The sequence below is a fragment of the Heliangelus exortis genome, chromosome 1, assembly GCF_036169615.1.
Source record: "Heliangelus exortis chromosome 1, bHelExo1.hap1, whole genome shotgun sequence".
NCBI classification, from domain to species: domain Eukaryota; kingdom Metazoa; phylum Chordata; class Aves; order Apodiformes; family Trochilidae; genus Heliangelus; species Heliangelus exortis.
The window spans coordinates 142,342,090-142,368,906 of NC_092422.1; the positions used below are offsets into that span (position 1 = coordinate 142,342,090).

The window sequence follows — 26,817 nt, forward strand, 5'->3', positions numbered from 1 at the left end:
GGAAGATGAGCACTCCCGTGTGTGTCACCGAGATGATGGCACTCACGCTCCACGTTGCTTTGCGTGCTAAAAACTCTGTAAAATCTGTTTATACCCTTATTACCCCCTGCTCACTCCCGGGCCTGCAGCCGCCGGCGCTGGGGTCGCGAAGGGGGAGAGGGTGGAGGTGAGGTGGGTCCCAGCGCTAGTATTCAGGGGGGAAAACCCCCAAAACGCAGAGCCAGGGTATTGAGAGGGGGTGGTCCAGAGAGCCCTCCCCGCCCTCGGCAATTCCCCTGCCCCGGGTCCATGTCTGTGCTCGCTCCAATCAGGGCTCTGTTGGTGCCGGAACGTTCGGGAGCTGCTGTGGTGCGGCGGGAGGGAGGCGTTTGGCTGTGACACTGCAGGTCCTTCGTCCCCCGGGTTGGCTCGGGTCGGGTCGGGTCGGTACCGTAGTGCTGGGTTGGGGATGGAGGCGTTGGCCACCGAGTTGGGGGCACTGACTCCGGAGGAGGCGGCCGCTCCTGTGAATACGGTGGAGGTGAGCGGCGGGATGGGGCGGGCGGCAGCGGCGAGTCGCCCTGCTGGGGAAGGGGCGGCAGGCGTCGGGCCTTGGAGGGGGCTCGGCTGGGTTGGGCTGGGTTGGGTTGGGTTTGGTTGGGTTGGGCTGGGGGGGGACACGCGGGGTTCCCCATCTGTCTGGTAGGGGGGGGCTGGGAATGGGTGTGCAGCGCAAGCCCGGCGCCCATCAACGAGAGGGCTCTGCCCCCCGGGCTGTCCCCCGCTCCGACCCCGTGTAGGTCTGGCCTCAGCCCTGCGAACAGGGGGCAAAAGGGTTCTGCCCTCGGCGCTGGTCCAGTTTGCCGACTGCTCCGCCTGGGGAGAGGGAGGAGATAAAGGCCGTGTCCCAGTCCCGTTGGTTGGGGTGAGTGGGGATTTTTTGTGTAGGAAGAGCACGTCTGAACTGGAGCCCCACAGCCTCGTGCTGTGGTTTGCCATCAGTCCCTCTGTGTGTCCCTGCAGCCTACAACTACAGCATTGCTGTGTACTTTTAAATGCTGAGTGTCAAGCTAAAATTACGAGGTGCTGATGCCCTGTGAATATCTCACTGTACTCGTTTCTGGAGCCAAGTGATGCAGTCACATTCTGTGCTGGCTGTTTCTCCTTGTGTTTGCTCTCTACCTACATCTTTCATGCTAAATCTAGGGTGGGCTTCCCATGCCGTGGGGGCAGAAGGTGGGGGCTGATGTAGGGTGATGTCCTCTCACCAAAGAATAGAAATGGGGGGAAGGTTTTAGGAAGCTTGATGTACACACATCTGTCATTACTTTGGAGAGTTTTGCTTACTCTTTGCTGGATTTAGGGTACTGGGAGGTTTTAAAGAGACTTGTGTCAGCAAGTGCTGAGATTCTTGCTGGTTTATGTAAAGTAAAAGTAATAGAACACTTAGTTCTTAAGAACAGCAAAAAGTTAGTTACTCTTATATGGCCTTGGTTGTTTGGCCAGTCTCTGGGAATCTATTTCAGCCTGTTTTTTGTTTTCAGGAAAAATGGAGACTTCTACCAGCATTTCTGAAGGTTAGTGTTATGCACTCATTTCATAGTATGAACACTCATATTTCCACTCTTAATTTACATCCCACTCCTCTAGCTTTTGCTGTTTCACAGAATACCTGTTCTCACCATCTGTGTGTATTTTGCAATTTTTTTTCTTTTTTTTTTTGGTTCATACAATTACAGATAAACTCATATACATTGTTTTTTTAATTTATCTGTAAATTAATTTGGGGAGGCATCCTTTTAAAGGCTGGCATTTTTGTGTGGCCATTCTGAACAAACAGTATATATGGTGTAATGTTTCTAGATTGTTTTATACTTTTATACTCTTTTTAGGGTGCAGACAACTTATTTCTCAAGCAACACACATAAGTTATACTACAAATAATAAAAAGCATTTCAAAATAAGAACAAACTGATAAAAATATTTTGACTTGCATGGCTCTTGTTTGTTTATATGAATTTCCAAGTCTGTTGTGTGTTTACTTTTACAGTTACTGAGTTACTTTTCTGACTGACAGAACAAGGGCAGCTCTGGTGTAAACCTAGAAACATACAGTGTAGAACTGAACTGATTGTCCAGGCAGTTCTCAGAAATTTGTCAACTGAAATGAGTTTTGTTACAGATCCAGAACACTTACAAATGCTTGCTTTCTGCCTTATGTGATTAATGTTACTGAAGCTGATTTTATTTGCTTCATGCATCTATTTTCCAGGTCAAAGGACTTGTGAAGCAGCACATAGACTCATTCAACTATTTCATCAATGTAGAGGTATGCTTTCTGGGTGGGAGGAAAGTGTCTCTTAGTACTCAGAAAAGACACTTGATTCTTTTTAATTTAATTTTTTCCCCCCCCAGATAAAGAAAATTATGAAGGCCAATGAAAAAGTTACAAGTGATGCTGACCCAATGTGGTACTTGAAGTAAGTGAAATTATTTCCATGTCATTAGTAGCATCAGTACTATCTCATGGATTTGGTATTGGCTATAAAATGTTCTTGGGCACCAGTACAAACAAATAGAGTATTCTCTATTTCTTGTCCTTTATTTGGAGCACGGCAAGGTGGGAAGACATAAAGAGTAATCTTGTGAAGCAGACTTAATACCTTATGTCACCATTTCCTGTAATTTAATAATGTCAAGTGGCAGGCAAGAGGGTTTATTGCCTATTTGCAAAAGTAACTTGAGGTTCATTGCATGTGCAGTTTAAATTTTTACTAACTAGAACACAGCTCAGATACAATGAGTTACTTTGGGAAGACTCACTGTTCACTATTAAACAACCTACATTAATCAAATTAATTTCATCTTTCAGTGAATTCTTTGTCCTTCAGGTCGCCTGAAAAATATTTGGCTCATTGCTTATTTTGGAACTGTTTGTCTTACAGGTACCTGAATATCTATGTGGGTACTCCAGATGTGGAAGAAAGCTTCAATGTGACACGACCTGTATCACCTCATGAGGTACTGATGCTTGCATTTATTTTATTTGTTTGATCTTGGGAATGTCTTGGAAAATAGCTGCATGTAACTTAATTTTTAGTACATGTGTACTACATTATGTGATAGAATACATTGCACCATCAGTATAGAAAGAAGCTTCAGAGATTTAAACATCATGTAATAAATGTAATTTTTCTCTCTGTTTTTCCATAGCATGTGCATATAGCTCTATTCAGTGCTTTGTGGAAGGTGTATTTGAGTGGCTTTCTGTGAAAGTGCTGAATTTTGTGGTTCTTTTTATGACAGAGCTGAAGTCCTCACACTACAGTGTAGTGTTCTTTGATTGGTTTATTAACTTAAATATTAGCCTAGGTATGGTCAGCACCCTAGGTCACTTCAGTTTCTCTGTTTGTTCCTACTCTTTGGGAATGCATCTGTTGTTTTTTCTGTTAATTTTTGAAGACTGAGAGCAGACTTGAAAGCTTTAAGTAGAAACAGATAGAAGCTGATAAAATTAAAAGAAACTGCAGAAGAGCATTAGCTGTGTGAGGAACATATTAAACTTACCTGAACTGCTGTACACATGCAAGTTAACAAATGGATTGTGTACTTCTGAAGTAAAGATACATATTGGAGAATAAATGTTTCTGTGACTGAAACCAGGGTCTGCTGCTTTTGACAGTGTGTAAGGTAGATTCTTTATGTGCAAGAAAGAGATAAACTGAGATGGTTTGGACCTTCTAGGATTGCTTCCAGATATCTAAAGCCGTTCAGTTCCCTTCAGAGATTGCTCAGGAACAAAGTATTCTCTCCTGCTGCTGTGCTTTGAGATTTATACCACTGCAACGTGAGGCACTGGCACCTCTTTTTGGACTCAGAACAGGAACTGATCATGGGACTGACACCAACATACATCATATCGCCAGCCTAATAAATCAGCTCACACAGCAGACACTTTGTGTCCTTGCTATGTACTCTTGATGCTTACTGAATTGTTTGTTGGGGTTTTTTTTTTTTTTTTTTTTTTTTTTTTTTTTAATGCATGTGGCACACTTTAGGCTCTGTTGTGAAAGACATTCTGTGCTTGGAGATACTCTGTGACAAGGGCCATCTAGTGGTTGCCTCTTGTGAGTAGCCACATTTGTGTCTCTAGTGACCCGAGTCAAATCTCATTCAAGTTCATGAAAGATTTTAAGCAAGCCAAGTAATGCAGCCATCAGCAGTACAATTAGATGTAATACAGGACAGCTCATGGTTCTCTGCTACTACTACTGTGTAGCTAATGTTGAATCAGTTGTTAGGAGTGTGCACAAAATGCATATTTTGCATATATGAAAGAAATTGCTGGCAAAATTTTTTTTATGGCTAACAGATTGTATCCAAAAATCCAGGCTTTTAAATGGTTGCTTACTGTATAGCTAAAGTGACTGTACAAGCAGAAGAGTGTACAATAAATGCTTGATAGAGCACATTGATCTTGAATTTAGAATAAACTACTTTTGCATCTTGAATATATCCTCAATGATGCTTAATGCTAGGGCATAATTTCCCACCCCCCCTTTTTATTTTTTCTCAGTGTGTTATACACAAAAGGAGGCCACAGTTATTTCCTGATGCTGACCAGGTCAATCCAGGGGTAAAATTAAAACCAGAAATTAAAAAATTAAAATTAAATAGAAGAAATAACAAAGCAAAACAAAAAGATTGTATATTTAGGAGCATGTCATTACATTTTTCTCTTACAGGCTTATAAGATTCCTTCCCAAAGACACCAAAAATGATCAGAGTTTCATAAGGGCTTGCATATTTTACCTATTTTCAGTCAAATTTAGGAGTTTTAATGTCCTTGGTTTCTTTTAAGATAAAGTCATATAAAGATAAAGTCATATTTATCTAGAAGTATCTATCATAAGGGGAATTTATATCAAGGAAGGTGATACAAAAATACAAATGCTGAAATATTGCACTGTGTAATTCTTATTTCATATCTGTGTCTTCTGCAAACAGAGTATACACAAAGACTCCTGAAAGCCTTTTTTTTTCCCTAAGTAATACTAATGAAGCTGTCTAACTCTCATTCTTGTGCAACCCTTATGGGAGTTTTGTCAACTATTCATACAGATTAATGTAAAGTAATTAGAAAATGGAAATATTCTCCATTACATTTTAATTCAGTGAAGTTGCTGGGGGCACAATGGGACCTAGTTTTCTACAAGTCACAGCTTGAAAACTGCTGATGCACGGGGTATTTTATTACTAGAGAGGTTGTTTCCTTTTTAATGTGGAGGGAAGGAGCATACAATTTACAGTGATACTTGAGGCATTTTTTCCATACAGTTGTATCTCCAATACACATTAATTATGTGCACAATCAATACACTGAAAGATTATAGAACCATAAATGTGCAGATCTGAATACTGCTAAACCTGTAATTGTGAAACTCAAAGGTATAGAATGCTCACTGAGGTAATGAATGACCTGTCAGATGCTCTGTTGTATTTAGCAAATGCAATTAAATCTTATTTGGCAGGAAGATATGCAATATATTAAGGTCTAGCAACAAAGTCTTTGAGTGAGGATGAGAGCAGAGCAGAAAGATTGGTTTAGAAATCATTGAGCCTTGAGTTATTTAATGATAGATATAGATATCTATATCCAGCATCTCTTGCTATCTGAGAAATTTTTAAATTCTGGTCATCTTTATAGGAAGTGATACTGTAGTGAGGCCTCTGAAAGTCATCTTCAGAAACAGTACCATACAGTGAGATGAGGTAGTGCAGTGTCACTACTCCTGTGTGTTACTCTTCCCCTGCACATGAGGGCACAACTCTTCAGTTGTTGAGAGTCTTCATATGGAAACATCCAAGAGCTGAATGCTGCCCTCAGAGCCTGGGGCATAGTATGGTCTTTGTGCCAGCCCTGCTGATTTGGACTGTTTTTTAATCAAACAAAAGTATAATATACAAATTATGTAATATATAATATTATAAGTACTATTTCTAAAGGTATAATATGCAAAAGTATGGAAGCTGTGTTCTGCAGTGCTGTCCTTTGAAGACACACATCCCCTGGCTGCTTTTGAAGCATCCCTTTGTATTTGAGCATTTCTTTGCTTTTGTTTCAAGCAGGAGACTGTCAAATATAGTACAGGTACCCTGAGAAGCTTTGTCAAGCTTCACTTTCCTTGATTTCTTTGTGAGCACCTACAGGGCACATGGGCAAACATGGGGTGTTCTAAGACAGACTTTTCAGCTTGCAAGGCCTCATCCAACCGTGTGATTGTTCTCCTTTTAGTGTCGCCTGAGGGACATGACTTATTCTGCCCCAATTACAGTGGACATTGAATACACACGAGGTAGCCAGAGGATCATACGCAATGCGTTGCCCATTGGCAGGTAAAACACCATTTGTCAAGTTTCTGGGATCTGTTTTCATTTGCTGCTGTGCTGGGAAGAGTTTTCACTGCAAAATAAATGTCGTTTAACCTTGCTTCAATGTTAAAAGTAGAGAGTGAGCAGGCAAATCTTGATTAACAGCTGTACTGATGTGATTTTTAGTTTCTGCTATAAAATTTTGTTTTCCAAAAGCTTATGAAAATCTGCTTCCTTCTAGAGAAGGAAGGATGATATAGGGATGGATGCTGCCTATGTTTGCATTGCTGTAAAACCATAGAGAGAAATATATGAAAGAATACTAGAGCTTCAAGCTGTATTACTGTAAAATGAAAATAATCATGTTTGCTTTGTAGCTGAATTATTGAGTCTTTCATATGAAGTATGTGGAGATACATCTGTGAAGATTGATGGTAGAACCATTACTTCTGTATGAGGTTTAACTCACATTTAAGATTGGGGTTTTTAGAGCCAAGGCTGAGCTTTGTGGAGAAATGTTTGGGATTTTTTTACTGGTTTTGTTTTTGACTGGCTGTCAAATGACTTGAGGTTATTAGTATTGTAGAGGACATCCAATTTCTTAAAGAAAAAATGATGCTCCTTAGGGAGGAAAACAAACTCTTAACCACGACAAAAAGGGAAAATACCTGGAAGTTCTAGTATTTATTGAAAGCACATTTCCATTTTAAAGGCAATAAAAATGTCTGGCTTTTGTAGACAAGGTTTCTTAAAGACCATCCCTGCTGGCTTTAAAGGTCAGTGCCTTCCAGAAATTGTTTACTGTGTGAATGTGCATCTTACCGAAGGCAGAATACTGGCAGGAAAAAAAGGATAGATACTTAAGAAGCTACATTTCTTGTAGTGAAATTTTAAGCTCTTATATTAAAAAAAATATACTTTAACTATACAGAGCAGTGCAATTACAAAATCAAGCTTCATTAGCTAAAATAATAGTTTGTTGTTCTAAGTAATTCCTTAAGAAAACTTTTAAAAAGACCATCTACATTTGAGTCCTTTGAATTATTTCATGGTGTGTTCTATTTTTATTTTCATTTTCTTCCCATTCTTTCTGATAATTTCAGATATTTAAAAAATTAGATTCTGTCCTCAAATGGATAGTGACTTACTGTCTTATGTTAGCTGGACAATATTTTATTGTTTGCATGTAAAATGAAGAACAGGTACTTGATGACCATCTGTTTCACTGGAGTTCTCAGTGATGGCATTTATGTACTCCATGTTGAGTTTCCTTAGGCCAACTAGTTACTGTTTCTGATATAAATAGCCAATATATTAACCTTCTTCTGTGTGTGTGTCATGAATATGATTATCATATGAAACTTCTTGCCTCTACGAAACACTTTCTCAGTGTAATAACTGAAGCAAGTAGGTTATCTGTATGGAGCACTGTAGTGACAAGATAGCTTTTTATCCTCTTCAAAAATACATAATTTTGAGTTCATCAATTTTCTTTTAAGATACAAGAATATGAAAATGGGCAAGAAATTAAAATAATTGATAGGATTTGAAGAAAATAAATATAACTTCATTAGTAAGAGCCACCTAATCTTATTTTTTGTTGGAGTAATTTCCAATGAAATGTCTCTGAGGTTGCAAATAATTGCATAGTAGAGCTCATGGATAAATTTTTTCAAAATATGTCTTAGCAAACACCTTGAATGTAGGTCTTACTAAGGCTGTCCACTAAGGAGAGAAATTCTATAAGCTGGACTGGAAGTCCACTTTTTTGTAGAAGACACTAAAGGGTATGGTGGTCTTTTGGTAGATGTAGTGATAAGCTGTTTTTCTGTTTTGCAAAATGCAGTTGTTTGGGGTTTTTTTTGAAATAAAATTGGAATATAATATAATTTGAAATAAAATATATTTGGAAATAATAATTGGAAATAAAATATGTGTTCTTTCAGAAGTTTTAATAAAAAAGACTGAGTGGAAAGGTACAGTATGAAGCTGACTATAAAAGTGCTCTTTTTAATAGTAACTTTTTCAGTAAAATCATTGCTAGTTAGTTATTAAATAAGCCAAATTCCTTGGAAGGCTGCAGTGTGAACACTGAAACCCAAATAAACATGAGCATTCCTTGACTTTATCTCAGGCTGGAAGAGATTGGTGGCAGTGAATCTGCAATAGCCTGTTCTTCAGTGCAGAGTGTACTGGTTTTGGGGACCAGGAATCTTTGCAGCAGTAGTCATTGGCCTTGACTGTGTTTGTCATGGATGCCTGTAGTAGCTGTCTAAAAATTAAATAGGAAGTCTACAATTTCTGCCAGTAGATGTCCAGTTTCAAGTCTCTCTTTTCCAACTGTGTTTGGTGAAATAAGGTGAGATTAAAGGAAAAAACTGTTATAGGATGCATGTGTTGTAATTAAACATGTTTTCTCCAGTTTGTTCAGTATGATTTTTGTTCTGAATTTGCCTATTTGTATTTTTGTATCTGAATCTAAAGTATTGGTGTAACTGCTTCTCTTCCAGAATGCCTATAATGCTGCGTAGCTCCAACTGTGTTCTTACTGGGAAAACTCCAGCAGAATTTGCCAAACTGAATGAATGTCCTTTAGATCCAGGTACATTTGCACTTACATTTTTCCCATCTGTGCTTTTAGTTTTAAATCTTTTTCAGCAAAGAAATACCCCATTAGTAGTTTTTCTCCCACTAAAATTTTTTAGGAATTTCTCCAGTGAATGCTTGCAACTAAAAGAAGCTAGCAGGCTTTTGAAAGTAGTAAGAAATGCCTGAGACCATGGGATGTTTATATTTTCAGACAGAGTTTTCAACCACAAAAACTATACACCAGAAGTCTGGAAAAGTTGAGAAGTGTATATAGTATTGTGCAGTGCTGTGTTTATGGGAATACAGATGGGTTTCATTCGTTAAGATGAAGTGGATCAGGGGAGAGTGGAGTATAACATCATCCCTCAGAGTGGGAACTCTTACTTGCTGCTCTTTGTCAAGTGAGAAGGAAGTGTTAGATGGTAATATTTGAAATGTAGAGAGCAGATGAAGGGTCATGACAGGCAACCTCTTTGGTTTTTATCTGCTGCCTTTCAAATATGCACTGGACATGTTCTGTGCTTGTGATGGCAAGATGCAGTGACATGATGTGCTGTACTGGAGGGCCCTTAATAGCTACAATTTAAGAGAAGAATCTTAACACAGCATGTGCAGATTCCGTATATTGTCTTAGACACAACAAGGGCATGAAAATGCAGTTTAAAAAGTGACACAGAAGAAATTTCTCCCTGAAGTTGCTCCCTGGAGGGAGCAAGTTGGTAATATATGTAAAACTTGTTTTCTGTATTTTATACCAAGCATCTGAAATGGCCAGTTCTTTTTTGATGTCCTTATGATACACTCTTCTGGCAAGCAATATTTTTACTTAATTTGCAGAACTAACAATTCTATAACATCTTTTTAGTAAGTATGGCTACCCTACAGGTTTGGGTTTTTTTTACAGCTCTATAGTTTTCAGTCTGCATGTGAGTTTTTTCTGTTGAAGTACTTTGCAAATTAAGTCTTAAATCCCAAATACTATGTGTGAACAAGCCTAGCAAAATTCTGTTTAGTCTGGTGGAACATTTTTCTAGTCACCATAAGTTCCAAACAGAGTTTATTCTTTACTTTTTCAAGGGGGAATTTACTCTTCTTTGTTATTTTTTGTGTACTTACTGTTTATTTTCTAATACTTTATGTTGAGAGGCATATCGAAGGAGGTAACTGAGTTGCAAGGGCACTGACATGGAAAATCTTTCTTTCCTATTGAATAGGTGGCTATTTCATTGTTAAAGGTGTAGAGAAAGTCATTCTTATTCAAGAGCAGTTATCCAAAAACAGAATCATTGTTGAAGCTGATAGAAAAGGCACAGTCGGCGCTTCTGTTACCAGGTATGCTAAATGCCTGCAACTACATAAAGGAGCTAAAACCCAAATCTGTCAAGTTTATTGCTGTAGTTGAAGTAGCTGTGTGGTTTTCTTCCTAGTACAGTTTTACAGTTAAAACATGTAGCTCTTCAGTGCTCCTCTCTTGCTACTGTCATTTTGTACACTAAAACATCAACTGCTTTTAAGCTGCACGCTGGTATATTATGTTGCTTGTGACTGTTCAGTGTGAGGGCTTTTTTTTCTTCTCCAGAAGCCTCTCACACATCTTTTCTAGCTACTTTACTGTTCCACAGTAAGCCTAGATGGAGTTAAACATGGAACACAAAGTACTGTTGTCTAATTATTGTTGCTGCAATACTTGAGCCCCAATTTCACTTTGCTGGTTACATCCATGTCAATGATAAAGCATGCAAAGATGATATTGAAAAGTACTTTCTTAAGTTGAAAGTTGCCCATCACAGGTGATAATACTCTATTATGTTGGAGTAATGAGGTGAGGTCTGGCTATTTTAATGTAATTTTGAAAAAAGGAGAAAGTAAAATTAATTTGGTTGAAATATTGCTCAAAATTGACAAGTCTTATAAGAGGATTCTAGCAGTATTAGTGCAGGCTTCCTGTTGAACATTGTTCTGTTTTTTTTTTAACTTCAGTTCCACTCATGAGAAGAAGAGCAGAACAAACTTGGTTGTGAAACAAGGAAGATTTTACCTGAGGCACAACACTCTGTCAGAAGATATTCCAATTGCTATCATATTTAAGGTAATACAACTGTTGGTAAGGAGAGAAAAAAAAAAAAGAAAAAAGAAAAGAAAGCTGTTCTGTAACTCTAGAATGAAGATTGGCAGCAGCTCTTAGAATTTAATATGTACAGAAGGACTTGGCAGGTCTTGGAGAACGTGCAAGCTTTTTTCCCTGGGAAGTCATCTTTATTGTACAGCAAAAAGGAGAAAAAGCACTGCATTTTTCTGCAAGGAGAACACTGCTGTGCCAAGCCAAACGCTGCCACCCCCTTACTGCTTTGGAGGTCCCTCTGTACTACTGCCTGTACTCTCATTGCTGCAGAAAGAGGGTTTGGGGTTTTTTTATTATCTGTGTTGCAAACTTGTGTTTAGGGTCTTAATTTCTGATTTTGGTGTCTCCCTCACCCCCACCTTGAGCTTGTGGACTGCTGAGTAGATCAACACACTTTGTTTCAAATCAGGAGACATGACTTAGCCAGGAACTCCTTCTACATGACTTCCACTCATAATTGTAAACAAAAGTGACAACCTTTGGGTAAGTCTTGCACTTCTTAGACCTATTTCTAAATTCTTTAAGATTACTGGGGTGGCTTGCATTTCTCAGTACTTTTCCTCTTTCCCCTGTGAATGAGCTGTGCCTCAGTCAGAATGCTGCAGAATTTCTGCCTGGTTCAGGAACACTCTCCAATATCTTCAGTGCAGTGAATGCATGGTCAGGCATCTGAGCTTTGAAGCTATCTCTGGTGGGATTGACAAAAGGCTGTGAGAGGCATCCACCCCTGATACTAGGCAAGAATTGGGGAGTATTTGCCCTACCAGCTGAGCTGGTGACAATGTCTTTCATTTCCTGTGGAACTGCCAGAACTGCTTTCTTTCACCTTTTGCTTCTCTCATTTTAATTCACTCAAAGGTGCCCACAACTGAAGGCAGAATGATGAGTATTCTCTAGCTGCCCAACAGGATGGGGAAGCAGGCTGGTAGCTCAGCTGTCTGTGGTATCTTATGCATGGGCTACAGCTAGTAAAGGTGGTGGGTGGACAAGCACTGTGCAGCTGCAGGAGACAGCAGGCATGGCCAGGTTGTAGGCTGGGACCTGTTTTTTCCTTCCTGTCCTGTAGGCTTCACTGCTGCCCATGGGTTTGCAGCCTGGTGCTGTGCCTGTGCAGAAAGAAGCTGGGCAGCAGTCTTGGAGGCACTGTTCACAAGGAAGGGGACTCAGGACACAGAACCACCTCTGACTGGCTGTAGCAACCAAGAGAACTAAATCTTACCCCCTCCCTTTTTGTTTGCACTGTAATGGTTTTGCAGCACAGACTTGGGGAGGTGATGATCTGTCGAAGAAATGCATTGCCAGGAGAGGGCAGCACTTGCTCACAACATCCAAAAAGTTTCTGTCAGCAGTGCTGGTGTGGTGGTGTCCAGAACTACAGACTTCTGTATTTCTGCAGGAGTTTGGTGGATTGAGAGTTGTAAGAATCAGTTTTCTTGTCAGCAGTGCTTTGGGTTTGGTACTAGAAAATTATAGTTTAACAACTGGATTGAGGAAAAATGTCTGCTCTCTCTCGTTATGTTAATCTATTCAAATAGTTGGAGATCATCTGGTTTTAGTGACCAATGTTAAAGGAGGCTGAGAAATTATTGGTGGACAGAAAGGTGCATAAAAGTGTCAGGATGAAGTTCACAACTTTTCAGTTGCAGGAAAGTGTTAATGTGGCTCTTAATCCGTTTACTCGAGTACCAAACAGCTGGATTCCACCTTCACTTACAGACTTTTATTACATTTTGTCACCCCCTGCTGGTATAGATAAATACATGCTCACAGGAGAGTAACTGCTCTGGGTTATTAAGTCTGGGGAGGTGGTTGTTGGGTTTTTTTAACCGACTATTTGATCATCATCTGACAATCCTTGCTCTAATTATCTCCCTGCCTATATATATATTTTATATTCTCAGTAATAAAGAGTTACAGTTACTAGAAGGCCTCAGCAGTAGTACTTTTCACAGATTTACATTGATTTGAATGCAGTAGGGAAATAGCTGCACCCATTCTAACTATTAGGAATGTTACATTTTGCATTTACAGCATTTACATTTACATTTACAGCTTCTGATCTTTCTTTCTTGGGCATTGCTGTGATGCAGATATTGCTTTCTCTTATTTAACTACCAGAAGTGATGTTAAAAACGCCATAGTGTTCCTGAAACTGGAAAATCCCTAACTTAAGGATGCCCATGTAGCCTCAGCTCTCTCACATGGCAGTAGTATACATAGGAGATTTGTTGGAAAAGCAAGAAGAATAATTCTTTTCTGCCAAGGCCCGTGCCTAGGACTCAGAGCATGGGTCTTCCTCATTAGTCAAAAGTGTCCTGCTTCTTGTCTTGAAGAGAAACACCTCCACAAGGGGCAGCCTTAAGCCATACTGATAATACAAGGTCTGAAGGTTTGTTTGCCTTTGCATCCCTAACTTTTACTCTAGTAACTGCTTGTATAGTTTCTGATTAAAAAATAAGCTGAGAATACTGACAAAAATCTATTACTTTGCATTTCCTCCCAGACCAACATCCAAGCTGCAACCAAATTCCACAGACTTTTGTGTTTTGACTAAGAAAATGACTGGTCATTGCTCGAGGGTTGCTGTTCAGTGCATGGGACAGCTAGAGGGGACAGTTTTGCCAGGGACTATCCGAGACCCTGTAGGTGAAAGCTGGGCTATTTTGGATTGTCTTTCTAGTCCCAAAGAGTTAAGTGACCTAGTGTTCCTGCAAATGACTTAGGATGTAGAGCAGATACCAAAAAAATAATTGTAGATTTGTAGAAAAGGAAGCAAGTACTGGAGATCTGTGATCTAATCTGGGTTTAAAGCTACTGCATCTGTAAAGTGGAGGTATATGAATATGCCTCAGACATCTTAATCTAAAGCAAGGGCTGTAAAGCAGAGAGCATTACAGATGCCAACTATTGACAGAGCTGAGACCTTAAATTCATCAAGAACTCCGTTTGAATAAAATCTAAGAGCACTTTCATGTTTCAGGCATGAACTTCTTAGTGATGTGTTAGGGGAAGATCTGAACATTGAGTATTCCCCATCCTTTTTTCATGGAGAGGAAGAATACCCAGGTGCATGGGTTGTGCAGAGTGGTGAAGGTTGTGGGGAGTGGTGGGAATAGCAGTGTGGATCTAAGGGTCCCTTGATCTGGGCAGGTGGGGAGACTGGACTGTGTAGTATCACCTTAAGGGGCCATCTGCCTTGCAGTTCATCATTATCCTTAGTTTTTTCTGAACTGCAAGCTCAAGTGACCTGTTCTGCTGTGCCATCCTGACCTGTAAGAATCTTTGTGATTGGCATATTTGGAGGTTTAACAGGTAATTGAGATGATCAAATGTAAGTTGTGATTTTGTGAAGTTTAACACATTGACCACAGCTAACTGGAATTTGATATGCTGCAAAAGGCATAGTCCTGACACTATTCTAGGACAGACTTGAAATGTCTGGGATCTTCAGATGTGAGGGAGCTGGTGCTTTTTTGTTGTGCTGCTGTAAACACTTTCCTCCTTTTCTTCTTGAGAATGACAGAGGCATTTGTGTGGACCCTGTATACGTAAAAGCAGCTTTTGGATTAAAGTAGTGCTGTAAATTGGACAGCTTCTCTCCCAAAGCATTTATTTGTTGAGATTTTTAAAAGGCTGTTAACTGCTGTGTAAGAGGAAACAGAAGCAGCTGATTCGCCTCCTGCTTACTGTGTAACAGTGCTTCATTACTTAATATACACATGCAACCTGAATGATACTTAAAATGTCCTCAGTTGCAACCCCAAGAGACCTTAGTTTTAGCTGTGTGCCAGTTGTGCACAGATCATGGGGCTGTGTGAATGGTGCCTTGTGGGTTTTTTGAATATGTAAGGCTATGGGCTAAACACACTTTACCTGGGGGAGCTTGGACAGTTTTAGATAGCAATGAGCATTAGAGGTCTGGAATAGTTTTGCAGTACTTAAAGGTGTTTCTGTCTTGAAAAACATCAGGGTTACAGGTGAGGCAGTGCTGCTGCTTTTGCAGGCAGCTCCCTGCATTGCTGGGATTTAGAGCTGTTTTAAGGTTAAGGGCTATTTTTCATTTGAGTGTGTGATCTTCAGTCAGTAAAATTGAGTGAATTCTGGGAGGTGAAGTAAATGAAGATTGTGTGCTGCACGAAAGCTGGTTAGGGAAGGAAGAGAATTATAAATAACCTAGGGGGACATTTAAAAGTTGAATTTTATGACCTGATTCATTAGGTGATGTATTTTTAGTTTATGTGGGAGCTATAAGGAGCTGCTCGATGACCTGCGGCAAAAGATTTGAACAGCAGGTTGAATTTCATTTTTTGAAACCTGTGTTAATCTTGGAGCTGTTAAGATGCAACTCCAGAGAAAAAGCCGAATTGTGGTCTTAATGGATCTGCAGAATTATGGGTTCCCATGGCTGCAGTTTCATAGCTTGTATCTTTTGAGTTATGAAAGCTCCAGACCAATTCTGCCTGTGATGTCAACCTTGAACTTCCCTGACATCTTTTTAATCCAGTCATCTGCCTGTCTCCATTCTGTAATTTAGCCTGATGGGCTGCAGAGCTACGTTCTAGGGAAGCACCATGGAAACGCCTAGACATCATCATTAAGGCACAAGCTGTGGGAGGAAGAGCTGGGCTTGCACTCCCTCATGCACTCTCCCTCCTGTGTATGTGTGTGTGCACACAGAGTTTGGCTGCAGGAATCTCCTCAGACTTAGGAAGTGGTTGACTCCACCTGGACTACTTTCTCTCACTTGAACTCAGGATGATCTGGATATTATGAATGTTTGCTTTAACTGGTCTCTCTTACCTGTGGTGACTACTAGCTTTCCAGTCATGCTTTTCAACAACCTCCTGCCATCACCTTCCTCATCCTTTTACCACTACTGTTAAGCTACCCTTTGCGATAGCTCCTTCCTCTCCACCCAACCATAAAATTATCCCTCTGTGACACTGCCTTCCAACTGAAAACAAAACAAAACAAACAAGATCTCTTCTCTTCTGTTTTGCTTTTATGTTAATGCCCTGTCTCTCAGTTTGTCCTGGGATCATGAGCACTTTAAACATATCATCTATTTGTACTTTGCTATCCTCACTGTTTCTGTAACATAAGCAACAAACCAGGAATATTTTGTTTCTACTGTAGTGATATTACAAGCAAATTCTGCAGTAGTTTTTTGGTTTTGCTTTTTCTGTGTAAGAGCAACATCAGGGCCAGAAAATGCATCTCATGCCAGCATGAGCTTTTTGCTTGCCTGCTAGTGTTACATGTGGGTAGAGTTGTGTGTGTGGCTCTGACCATTATTGTTGAGAGTACAGAGGAGAGTAAATGGGCATGCTCTTAGGCTAATGTATCAGCACATCTTTTTTCAGTTGTTTTCCTAAGATTTTAGTTGTTATTCAGAATTCTGAAGTGAGTTTGCTGTAACACACTTCAACTAGAAAATCTACACAGGTGTAATGATATGTCCTATTCTCATCCTGTTAGATTTTTGATCACAGGATTAATCAAGTTAGAAGGAATCATCAACACTCTTGAACTTATTGTGGCGTTTTGTTTTTTAATGGACAAAATAGCATAGTGAAACTGCAGGCTGACTTCTTCCCCATGGGTTTTGTTCGCTTTTTACATGACTTATGATCTGGTTGCCATCCGAAAATTAAACTCGTGGACAGAAATAAGGTGATACGAGCTTGATTTTGATGGTTTAGACAAATGTCTTCCTGTTATGCATGCGTAGAATGGCACAAAGATTACCTTAATAAAGTTTTTTTTTCTGTAGGCTGAGTGCAATAATTTTATTAGTCCAGTTGTAGTTCCTAAGCTGGTTTGCTGGTCAGCTATTAAGTCCTAGACATATGGAAAATTACCATTGTGAAGCTTTTATTCTTGTGCAGACTTTCTAGTGAGTCTGGCTCTCAGGTCATGAGGGATTTTAACTTCTCTTCTGAGGTTTTTTGACTACTGTGTGACCTAACTTAAAAGGGTGAGGAAGTGTGATAGTATTTGAAAATAATAGATCTAAACTACAGTAACATGACATGGGCAAATTCTGGTTCTGAAAAGAGCCTTGAGATCAGAGGGGTGAATACTTAATAGGAGCAAAATATCTATCAAAGTTTACCAGTAGTAGTGAACTTTGATAAACTAACTGTGTCTTGATTTGTCACTTGAGTCTGGCCGAGATGATGGAATTGTGATCTGTGCTTTGCACCAAGACAGGAATGTTCTCACACTGTTATGGGTCTGTGCTACTTTTGCACTGCATTTAGTTTCAAGTATACCAAAAGATGAAAAGACAGAGTTTTAATTTAAAGTAACTTGTTGAAAAATAAAGAAATGAAAGAAAGAAAAAAAGAAGCTGGGTGCTTCAGTATTAGAACAACAGTTTTGCAAGGGGATGGCGTTCACTAGGTGTTAAGCAAAGTGACACCCAATTAAGCCAGTAAGAATGGAAGGTATTTGTGCATTTTTGAGGAAAATGTAACTTTTTGGGACACTGCCAGTTTTTAATGAGAACCAGAATACTAGGGTCTACATAGGCCATTATTTACAGCAGGCTTTGTAGCAGGCAGTTTGAAGAATAATACGAAGACAAACGTAACTTCCTCACAAAGTTCTGAGAAACATAACTCAGCCAGAAGAGCTTTAGCAAGATTATTCTGTTTTTTGATATGGCAGAGCTCCAGGCAAATGTGTGAAGGGCAAAGCTTTAGCACCATCTGGAATCCACAAAGGCCTTCACTGCTGGCTGCCACCTTGAAACGCTTACTGATAGAGAGATTTTTCTAAACCTGTTAAGCGCTTTCTTAGTTTATTAAGCTTTTTTCCACAGTATAAAGTCTAACAAGGTGTCCAAAGATCAGTGAAATAGTAGAATGGCTTTCAAATGGAATTGGGTATTGAAGTCATCTGCTAAAATCCAGAGAACCGCAAAGGAGGTAAATGGTAAACGTTTCCCAAAGAGGACATTCTGCATCACAGTCAACTGAGTTTGCAAAATTGCTTGTGGTAAGAGACCATGTGTAATCTTTTAAGAATAAATTTCACTTTGCTTTATTTATTGCAGATTCTGACTTGGTTTTCATTGTTACACACGTAGGGTTATTACCTAGTATTTATTTTCCCTTCAGAAAGAGCATAGAATTTAACTCCTGTCAGTGAAGAAAAAAGGCACTCTCCAAAGAGCGTGTGTGTGTTCCTGCTGCTTATCAAGATTTCCCTTCAGCGTTCTTCCATAGCTCGAATACGTGCTGCCAGTGCCAGATGGCACGTTTCTTAGAGAAGCACTAGCTCTTGCTTAGAAGTAATGCAGACAAACAATACCAAATTAGCATAAGCAAATGTCAGTGAGTTAACATAAAGACTGTGCTATTTCTCTCTTTTCTTCTTGTCCTAGGCCATGGGTGTTGAGAGTGACCAAGAGATTGTACAGATGATTGGCACAGAGGAACATGTGATGGCTGCGTTTGCTCCTAGTCTGGAAGAATGCCAGAAAGCTCAGATTTTTACACAGATGCAGGTGTGTCTTTTCACATGGCCTATAAAAATCTAAAGGGGGTGGGTATTGACCACTTGACTGTGTCAGCAATTGGTGTACCCTTTTTGTTTCAGGGTTTGGTTTTGGGGTATTATTATAAGCCAAGGGCTCTTAAGGGGGCAGGGCTTGCCAAAAGTGAGGCTTTACTCTCATTGCCTAACTGAAAAAAAACAACATCCAAATTCAATAAATACTTTGTTTTCAGAAGCCCAGGGTTATGTTCTAATGTAGCCATACATTAAACAAGTAGTCATACTCAAAAGGTTTTTTGTTGAGGATGTTTACCATTTTTTAAAGAAGAATTTCATCCTAATTTTGCAGAAGCCCCATTGATATGGACTTGACCATTTCATTGTGAGTAGATGTCCTCAAATTATAGTCTCTTATATAAAGGCCATAGTAATAGCCACCCCAAGTCCTGCTAAAGACTCGCCAGAATTCTCTTCAACTCATCTACTCTTTTAATTAACCAGAACGCAGTGGCGTTTTCATCACATACATATTAATCTTCTAGAAGAAGCTTTTGAAGGTTAGTTTTATTTCTGCTGTTGTAAAATGAACCTCTTACTAGTCTGGAGGCTTTCCAGGATTAAAGGTAACATGAAGGCCTTCTTAACTCAGAGTAAGAAGAATAAAATGGTGATTCTGGAGGAACACAGAGAAATGTGAAGCATCCAGCAAAGTAGCAAAACAGAAATACAGAAATTAATCTGTGGAAGAAGTGTCAAATGAAAAAAAAAATGAGCTTTTGGGGGAAGAAGGCAGTCCGTCACTTAGTGTAAGGAGTAATTTTTTTGCATAGGGGACATGGCTTCGTTTCCAGACAGAAACTTCTTGTGTGGACTTGGACAGTTTCTTTGACTCATCTGATCCTGAATTTTGTGAATAGATTCAGTTTCTTGAACAACTGGTACAAGAGTAAGAATCCATTAATCATTGCAAGGTACTTCTTGGATACAGAAGTGGACACCACAGAGTAGCATTTGTGCCTATTAAACAATGAGTGCCACCTCACAGTTTAACATCTGAATGAAGCTTAGCAAGCACACTATTGAACTGGAAGTGAAAAAGTTAAATTAAAGAAACTAGTTATCTTTGGAATTTATGTAGTCCTGTGTCCTCAGTTTCTGCAATCTTCTTTCTTTTAGTAGTGTGCTGGTGATGCTCTTTCACCACTTCCCATTCTAAATGTTATCAAGATGGGATAAACAACACAATTTATATTTAATTATAATCAATAGTGTAAATTTTCAATAATTCTTTTTATTAGCATCACCCAAATGTTTGGTCTTTTGTGCTTTGCTTGGAGATTGTATCATCCATGCTTAGTGGGATGGCACTGACTGAGGAATATGTACAGGTCTCCTTTGTTATTATCTGTATAGGTTACAATTCTTATGTTAACTCAGTTAATTCCCTCACTTGACAGGCATTGAAGTACATTGGAAACAAAGTACGAAGGCAAAGGATGTGGGGAGGCCCAAAGAAAACAAAGATGGAAGAAGCACGAGAGCTGCTAGCATCAACTATTCTGACCCATGTTCTTGTATGTAATGATGTTTTTTTTCTCAAACTGGAGTACATTTTTTATGGTTATTTGTGGTATGAACTTTGTGGATAGGGAACAATGTATTTGATTGCTTTGTAGCTGAGGTAAAGTAAATCATCCTCAAAATAAAGGGGAATATTTGAGTTGAGTTAAAAGTAATCTGTTTATAAATGCTGTACCACTTAACTTCTTGTAACACTAAGCATTTTTTCTGCATAGCCAGGCAGTATAAGCTGTTAGTTCAGGACCTTATTCTCATGACCTATACATTTATTCCAACTTGTTTTCATTTACTGTTTGTTTCAGTGTTACTAATATATATTACTTCTAGCATTTTTTAAGAAAGTGCAGTGCACAAATCCCTTTCATAACTCCTTAATTAGTCCAGATTACCCATTGATTTAAATATTTAAATGGCTGCGTTTGAGTAAAAACTAAGGAACAGATCCTGAAACATCTGGGTTTATTTACAGGTGAAGGAATTCAATTTTCGTGCCAAGTGCATATACACAGCAGTGATGGTGCGCAGAGTAATTTTGGCTCAGGGAGAAAATAAAGTAGATGACAGAGACTACTATGGAAATAAACGTTTGGAATTGGCAGGGCAGGTGAGTTTTTACTTCAGAAGCTAAATGCTCTTTTGGGGTTCTGTTACTACCTGCTTTTAAAGGTGCAGAATAAGGAACATCCCTGTCCTTTCAACAGGAGTGGTTTTCCTCTTATATTATTCTTGTTGGCTTTTCTGCTTTGAATTGTAGATATACTTCCCTGAGAGAGACTAATGAATTATATCCTCACTTTCATATTGCCTCTTTCTACGAGGTAAAAGGCAGAGCAATGTAAATATGGCATCAGTTCTAGTTACATTAAATTATTGTTAGTGCAAAGAAGGCAGCAGTAAGATCCACCTTCCAGTATCCCCTTCTAAGCACCTGGGTAAAGGAATAAACTGTGGCCAAGTTGATGCCTCTGTGTGAGGTCCAGACAGTCCCTCTCTGGAGAACCCAGTTTATGTAGCAGCTCACAGAACAGCCTCCTGTAATTTGGAGAAGCCCCTAAGATTGCCTGGTTGTTGTCAACTGCCTTTATTGCCTCTAGAGTAGCATGAATTAACACAGTAAATGGTTTAAAGTTAACTTTTAAGCTAATAATGAGAGTGGATTGCATGGACTTCTCTACTTACTGAATTTTGACAGTAACAAAAGGCTGTGAAAGAGGTAATGGTTTAAGGTGTCTGACTGGCACCATTCTTGTGCAGAGCAGGTGGCAATTCACAGTTGTTGGCCAAACTGTTCTCCTGATACAGTGGAAATTTGCCTATTGGGTGAAGGAACTGCTTAGTTACTGTGGCATGGATTTTTTTCTTGGTTATTTGATTAACCAGTTTGGGATTGGACTTCTTTGCTATGTTCTGTATTAATCAAAGTCAGATTTTTGGCAGTCAGTGTCATCTCTGGTTATTGATCATACGTGAGAAATGCAGATGAGTATATGAAATGCACCAGGTTGGAGAAAATGTGCATCTCTTCTCCTGTCATCATTTGTATTGTGATTTCTGTTGCAGTGCAAGTAACAATATCGATTCCTTTTTGTTTATATCCAGTGGGAATTCTCATCTTGTACTTTTTAGTATGTGTGTTTGCATATTGCCCCACACTCCTATTCTTCTCACCTTGCCCTGTGCCTCCATGCACATATGTGCACACTACAGAGCTCACAGTCATTTCTAGTCAAAACCATGTGTTTTGCTTCCAAGTTTTGTGGAAAAAAACCCAAACAAGATGACACTCTTAAACACCCTCTAAGCACACATACAAGGAAAAAAAAAAACTCTTAACCTGTTAGGAAAAAAGAATCCTTTATTCAAATTAATATGTTGACTGTTCATCAAACTTTTGTTATGCAGCAGAATATTTCTGAAGTGTGAGGAGTAGGAAGGGGACAGTAGTGGAATATTTTAATGGGAAAATATTTTAAGCTGTAATAGATTTATTTGGTTTCTGCTGTAATGTTGCTGTAGCTCAGTATGACTGTAATCAGCAAAATTAGTTGTTGCTTTGTCATTGTATTGTTCTTATTTAACTGGATTGAAGTACTTTGTTTTTTCCTAATATTTTTAGAGGCAGAAATTAGAGCAGGTAAAAAGTTCTCTGCAAGCTGTAAGAAAAACGCCTCTGCTCACAGAGGTGTTAGCAACCAAAGTAATTTGAAATTAACTGGGAAGAGGTTCTAAATGTAGAGGATCATCATAACAAAGCCAATGCGTATTTTTTTCTACATCAAGGAAAACTATGTGGGGGGATGACAGGGGGGTGTTGTAACACTTGATTAAGAGTAGTTCTGGCTTCCTTGTGATATTTTAAAAGCTTATTTCAAGCTGAACACTTGAATTCCTCTCTGCCACATTATCAGTGTAATACTAATTCGATTGGATTATGGACTAAAAAGTGTAGAGATTTCTTGCTGGTTTCGAAATGTTTGTGTTTAGCTAAAGTTTGTGTGTATAAAATGGTTGGTGGTTTCTTTCAGTTTTTTGTGGGTTTTTTTGTTTGTTTGTATGTTGTTGTGCTGTTTTGTTTTTTGTTTTTTTGTTTTTGTTTTTTAAAATGCCAGCGTGTTCCTAGAATAAAAATCCTGTTGATTTAAAATCCGAATGAAGAATAAAAAGAAAAGATTCCCACGTGAGGAGAAAAACATAGGGGTCTGAACAATGTAAAGACATAAATGGCATTGTGTTTATAAAAATGTGTGAAAACAATAGCTGCTAATTTCACACCCCATGGGACAAGAGAGTAGGAAATGTGCTTTAGCTTTAGATAACACTGTTGTATCCAGTAGCCAAGCTGGTTTACAGAGCTTTCTCTTAGTCTTTCTGCCACTAGAGGCTCAGTAGGCCAGGTGCCAGCTGAGGTGTTAGCAAAACCTACCGATTTCAGGCTTAATCTTTTCACCTACCTTTTCTCTTTCCTTAATGTGTTCATTATTTGCTAAGCATTACTCTGTTCTTTGTCCTCTTTTTTATTTTTTTTATTTTTTTTGTTTCTAATGCAGCTTGCTTTGTATGGGTGAGATATGGAACAGCACCAAAATCCGGCACCCTGGAAAGCAAGGGATTTCTACCCTGTGACAAAAGAATACCGCCTTGACTTCAGAGATTGCCTAATCCCAGCTGTTCTGATAATATAATTAAGGCTGCCTAATGTCTTTAATTTTGCAACCAGTTTGTGTGAAAGGGAGAATTTGGCACTCTAAAGGCTTAAACGCTAAATAGCAATCTCAAGGCGCCTAATTAGAATTCTCTGACATTAAGCTAATTGGTGAAACTGTATTTCAGCAGCTTAACTTCTTTATTAATTTTTCCTAGGATTTTCATTGAAAATCAATTGATGAGCTGTCAGTATTTTCTTTTTCTTAAATGTAATTTGCTCTTTAGTGCTCCTGTCTGGAGCAGGCTGAAAGGCCCTGGACCAACTATGAAATCCATTGAATATTATCACTGGCATTCCATCCTTTTTCTTTAATCACTTGCTCTTGACCTAAATAATGTGATTATTGCAAGACTTTACTTTGCCAGGCACAGACTTGAGAGTCTGTGAGTGAAATTAGCAAAGTATGAGATGCTTTTCAGTCTGGCAAATAGTAGCAAGTTGGTGTACTTGGGGTGTAACTTATTTTATTAGCTCAGAGAAGAGGAATGATGGTGTGGCTTTATAATCCCTATGGCATGTGGAATTAGGAGATTTTTGCAATTTTATGATCACAAAGTCAAATATGAAAGCATTTTCTGAGTAATTAAAAAAAAATGTTCTGTTAGGTGTTTTGCTAAATGTTTTAAGTCCTGCTCAAAACCTTTGAGATTAAATGTATATCATGATTGATTTCTGACAGTTCTTGTTTAACTGGGCTATCAGACATCTTAAAACTGCTCATTCCTTCCTTTTACTTTTTCAATAATTCCCTCATAATCTAGTTTTTGGACACTCCAGTGGGTTCTCTGCCTAATATCCTTCATAAAAGATACTTTTAGTTATGACGGAAGTCTAATTTAAGTGAGCTTTGACATCACAGGTGAGTTGCAGATGGCTTGATTTCTTCTGGCACTGGTGCCAGGGTATTGCCTTGTAAGTGTTACTGGTGCTATAAGCATCAGGAGGGGAACACTTTCCTCTCATGTCAAGGCCAGGCCTAAAAAAATCCCACTTAACGAGTTTTCAGCAAAACCTCTGTCCAGAGTGGAAATAGGATTCCATTTTTGTCAAGGGTTAGCATATAGCATGTGTTACCACTTCTTTTACAGTTTAGTGACTGAACACTGAGTATTTCTTATGACTTGTAGGGTAGATTGTCAAAGATAATCCACTCTTTCTCTCCATGAAGACCACTATTAGCATTTCATTGCAAATCAGATGTCTATCTTGAGTTTCCAGATGATTTGTTACTTTCATATCCCTAAATGCATTTGTGACACCAACAAGAAGGATAGCTTGTGATTTAGTTAGCTGCTCAACAGAGTCATTTGCCAAATGCTTTGGTCAGCCCAGCTGGGGCACATTGGCTGGACAGCAAATGAAAGCTAGTGGGTTATCTTAGTGAAAGAGGAACAGGTGGTTTGCTTTCTTCTTTCCAGAAGAGGAGGAAAAGCTGGGACTATGTCTGATGGAGAAAATTAAAAGTTTAGTTTAATTCTGCATATACAGAAATTAAATTGCACAGCTGACTCCAGAATGTCTTGTCTTGTGGTGACTAAATACCTAGCTTGTTTAGCCCTATGATGCTTTATACACTGGGAGCTACCATTTCTGGCATTGGTAGCTGCTGCATTTTTAATTCTTCTGACACTTGGAGCTGCTGTAGAGTCCCAGGACAAGGCTGCCAGGCTTTAGAATTTACGCTGCTTTCTTGCAGAGCTAATTACTGTGAACAGTTAAAATATACCATTTAATGCAGACTTAAGTGTTCAGAAAGATTTCAGTGTCTACCAGGAGAGTCTGAGCAAACTGCAGAAGAAAAGCAGACTAAAGAGCAAAAAAGGTCAGATCACAGGTTTTGGGAGCCTCTTCTTTTTATGGCTATAATAAAAACTAGAAGTAATTAATATACATATAAAGGATATAATTGACTTAAATTGCAGCACTTTTGAAGGGTTGTATTGCTACTGTCAGTTTTTTCCAATTCAGCTGTGTTAAGTATCTTCTTTTCTTAAACTTATTTTTAAGGGGAGGGTTGTGGGAAAGCATTGAACTTCCCAGATAGTGGTACTTCTAGAAAAGGATGGCAGTTGTTGAATCGGGTGGACTTTCTGTGGGTGTAATTGGTTTTCCATAGATTGTGGTTGGCAAAGTAGCAGGAAAATGTTTCTGAGTGAGGAAGTTGCCTACATAACCTGAGGTATATTTTGCCAGCTGTCAAGAGCAGAGGTTGCTTCTGGGCCCCTAAAAAAAAAAATCTCTCTTAGTTCTGCTTGTCCAGCAGTAACTGCACCCTTTGTGCTTCAGTCTGTCTTGCAAACTGTGCACTGCTTCCCAGCTCTGTGCTGCCAAGTTGCTTCCCCTGAGGTCCTCTTACAGTCACTTGGGTGGCTATTTTGTCCTTCAAGTGACTCCTGGGAAGGGGCCCTTTAAACAGCCTTTTTAACTTTTAATAATAGACTGTCTCAAAGTGACTACTTACTGCTTTACTGCAGTTATTTCATCCACTGACTTGAAGCTGGTCTTGCCTCCAAATCTTGTGTGTAATTCAGGACTGTCCTTTCAGGGTATGAAATGTTTAAAAAGTTTGAGTCTTTAGGAAGGAAGAAGTAGATCAACTGAATTATAAGGTAGCAGATTAGGGTAAGCAGTTAGTAAATGGTTAATGTAGAAATGGATGGATAGTTTAAGATACTGTGAAAAAAGGCTTAAAGCAAACAAAAAAGATGCATAGGCCGAAACCATCCTTATATGTAATTTGCTTTCTGTTATAATTTCTCTAATATTCCATTTTAATCTAAGAAGTAAAATAATTAAGAGAAAAATATTGAGAAACAGAGGGAGTATTTCTTAACTGACAGGAAGTATAAAGGTAGAAATAATAAACATGATTTTCTCCTCTGTCCTTTTTCCCCCTCCACTTACCAGACCTGGAAAGCTACTATTTTTCCCTTAATCCACTTCTTTTTTACTTCCAGCTTCTTTCTCTTCTATTTGAAGATTTGTTCAAAAAATTTAACTCTGAACTGAAAAAGATTGCTGACCAGGTGATTCCCAAGCAACGTGCAGCTCAGTTTGATGTAGTGAAGCATATGCGTCAAGATCAAATCACCAATGGCATGGTCAATGCCATCTCCACAGTAAGTATTTTTGTTTTCCTTCTAGTATGTAAGGTTTTTCCATCACAGTGAATGATGGAAATATCTATACTTTGTTCTCATGACTAAGAGGTTTGGTCATAAAAGCAAATCTACTTAACATTCTTTATAGATTTAAATTGCAAATCTCTGTCTTGGGCAAGGCTTTTGGAATTCACTGAAGTATCATTAATCATTAAACCACGTTTTCTTTCACTGGTTATTTCAAAGTGATGCTTTAGCATTTATGAAGTAATGGTGGAAACAAGCAAATTTAAAATAGTGATCATGTTTGTAGTTCCAAGTTGCTGTCTTCTAGGTTCTACTTGACCATGTGTTCATGGTATTTT

At 38.9% G+C, this 26,817-nt stretch overlaps 1 protein-coding gene across 1 annotated transcript in view; it reads left to right on the top strand.

The window, feature by feature from the left end:
- The first annotated feature begins 356 nt into the window (after positions 1-356).
- The window catches only part of POLR3B (RNA polymerase III subunit B), a 74,550-nt gene continuing 48,089 nt past the window's right edge, over positions 357-26,817 (top strand). The window contains exons 1-13 of the mRNA XM_071728855.1: positions 357-520; positions 1,524-1,556; positions 2,252-2,308; positions 2,395-2,459; positions 2,925-3,000; positions 6,275-6,375; positions 8,862-8,953; positions 10,155-10,272; positions 10,921-11,029; positions 18,453-18,575; positions 20,023-20,139; positions 20,616-20,750; positions 26,309-26,470. Of these exons, the coding sequence (XP_071584956.1) occupies positions 449-520; positions 1,524-1,556; positions 2,252-2,308; positions 2,395-2,459; positions 2,925-3,000; positions 6,275-6,375; positions 8,862-8,953; positions 10,155-10,272; positions 10,921-11,029; positions 18,453-18,575; positions 20,023-20,139; positions 20,616-20,750; positions 26,309-26,470 (1,260 nt within the window). The 5' untranslated portion in view covers positions 357-448. The remainder of the gene's footprint in view (positions 521-1,523; positions 1,557-2,251; positions 2,309-2,394; positions 2,460-2,924; positions 3,001-6,274; positions 6,376-8,861; positions 8,954-10,154; positions 10,273-10,920; positions 11,030-18,452; positions 18,576-20,022; positions 20,140-20,615; positions 20,751-26,308; positions 26,471-26,817) is intronic.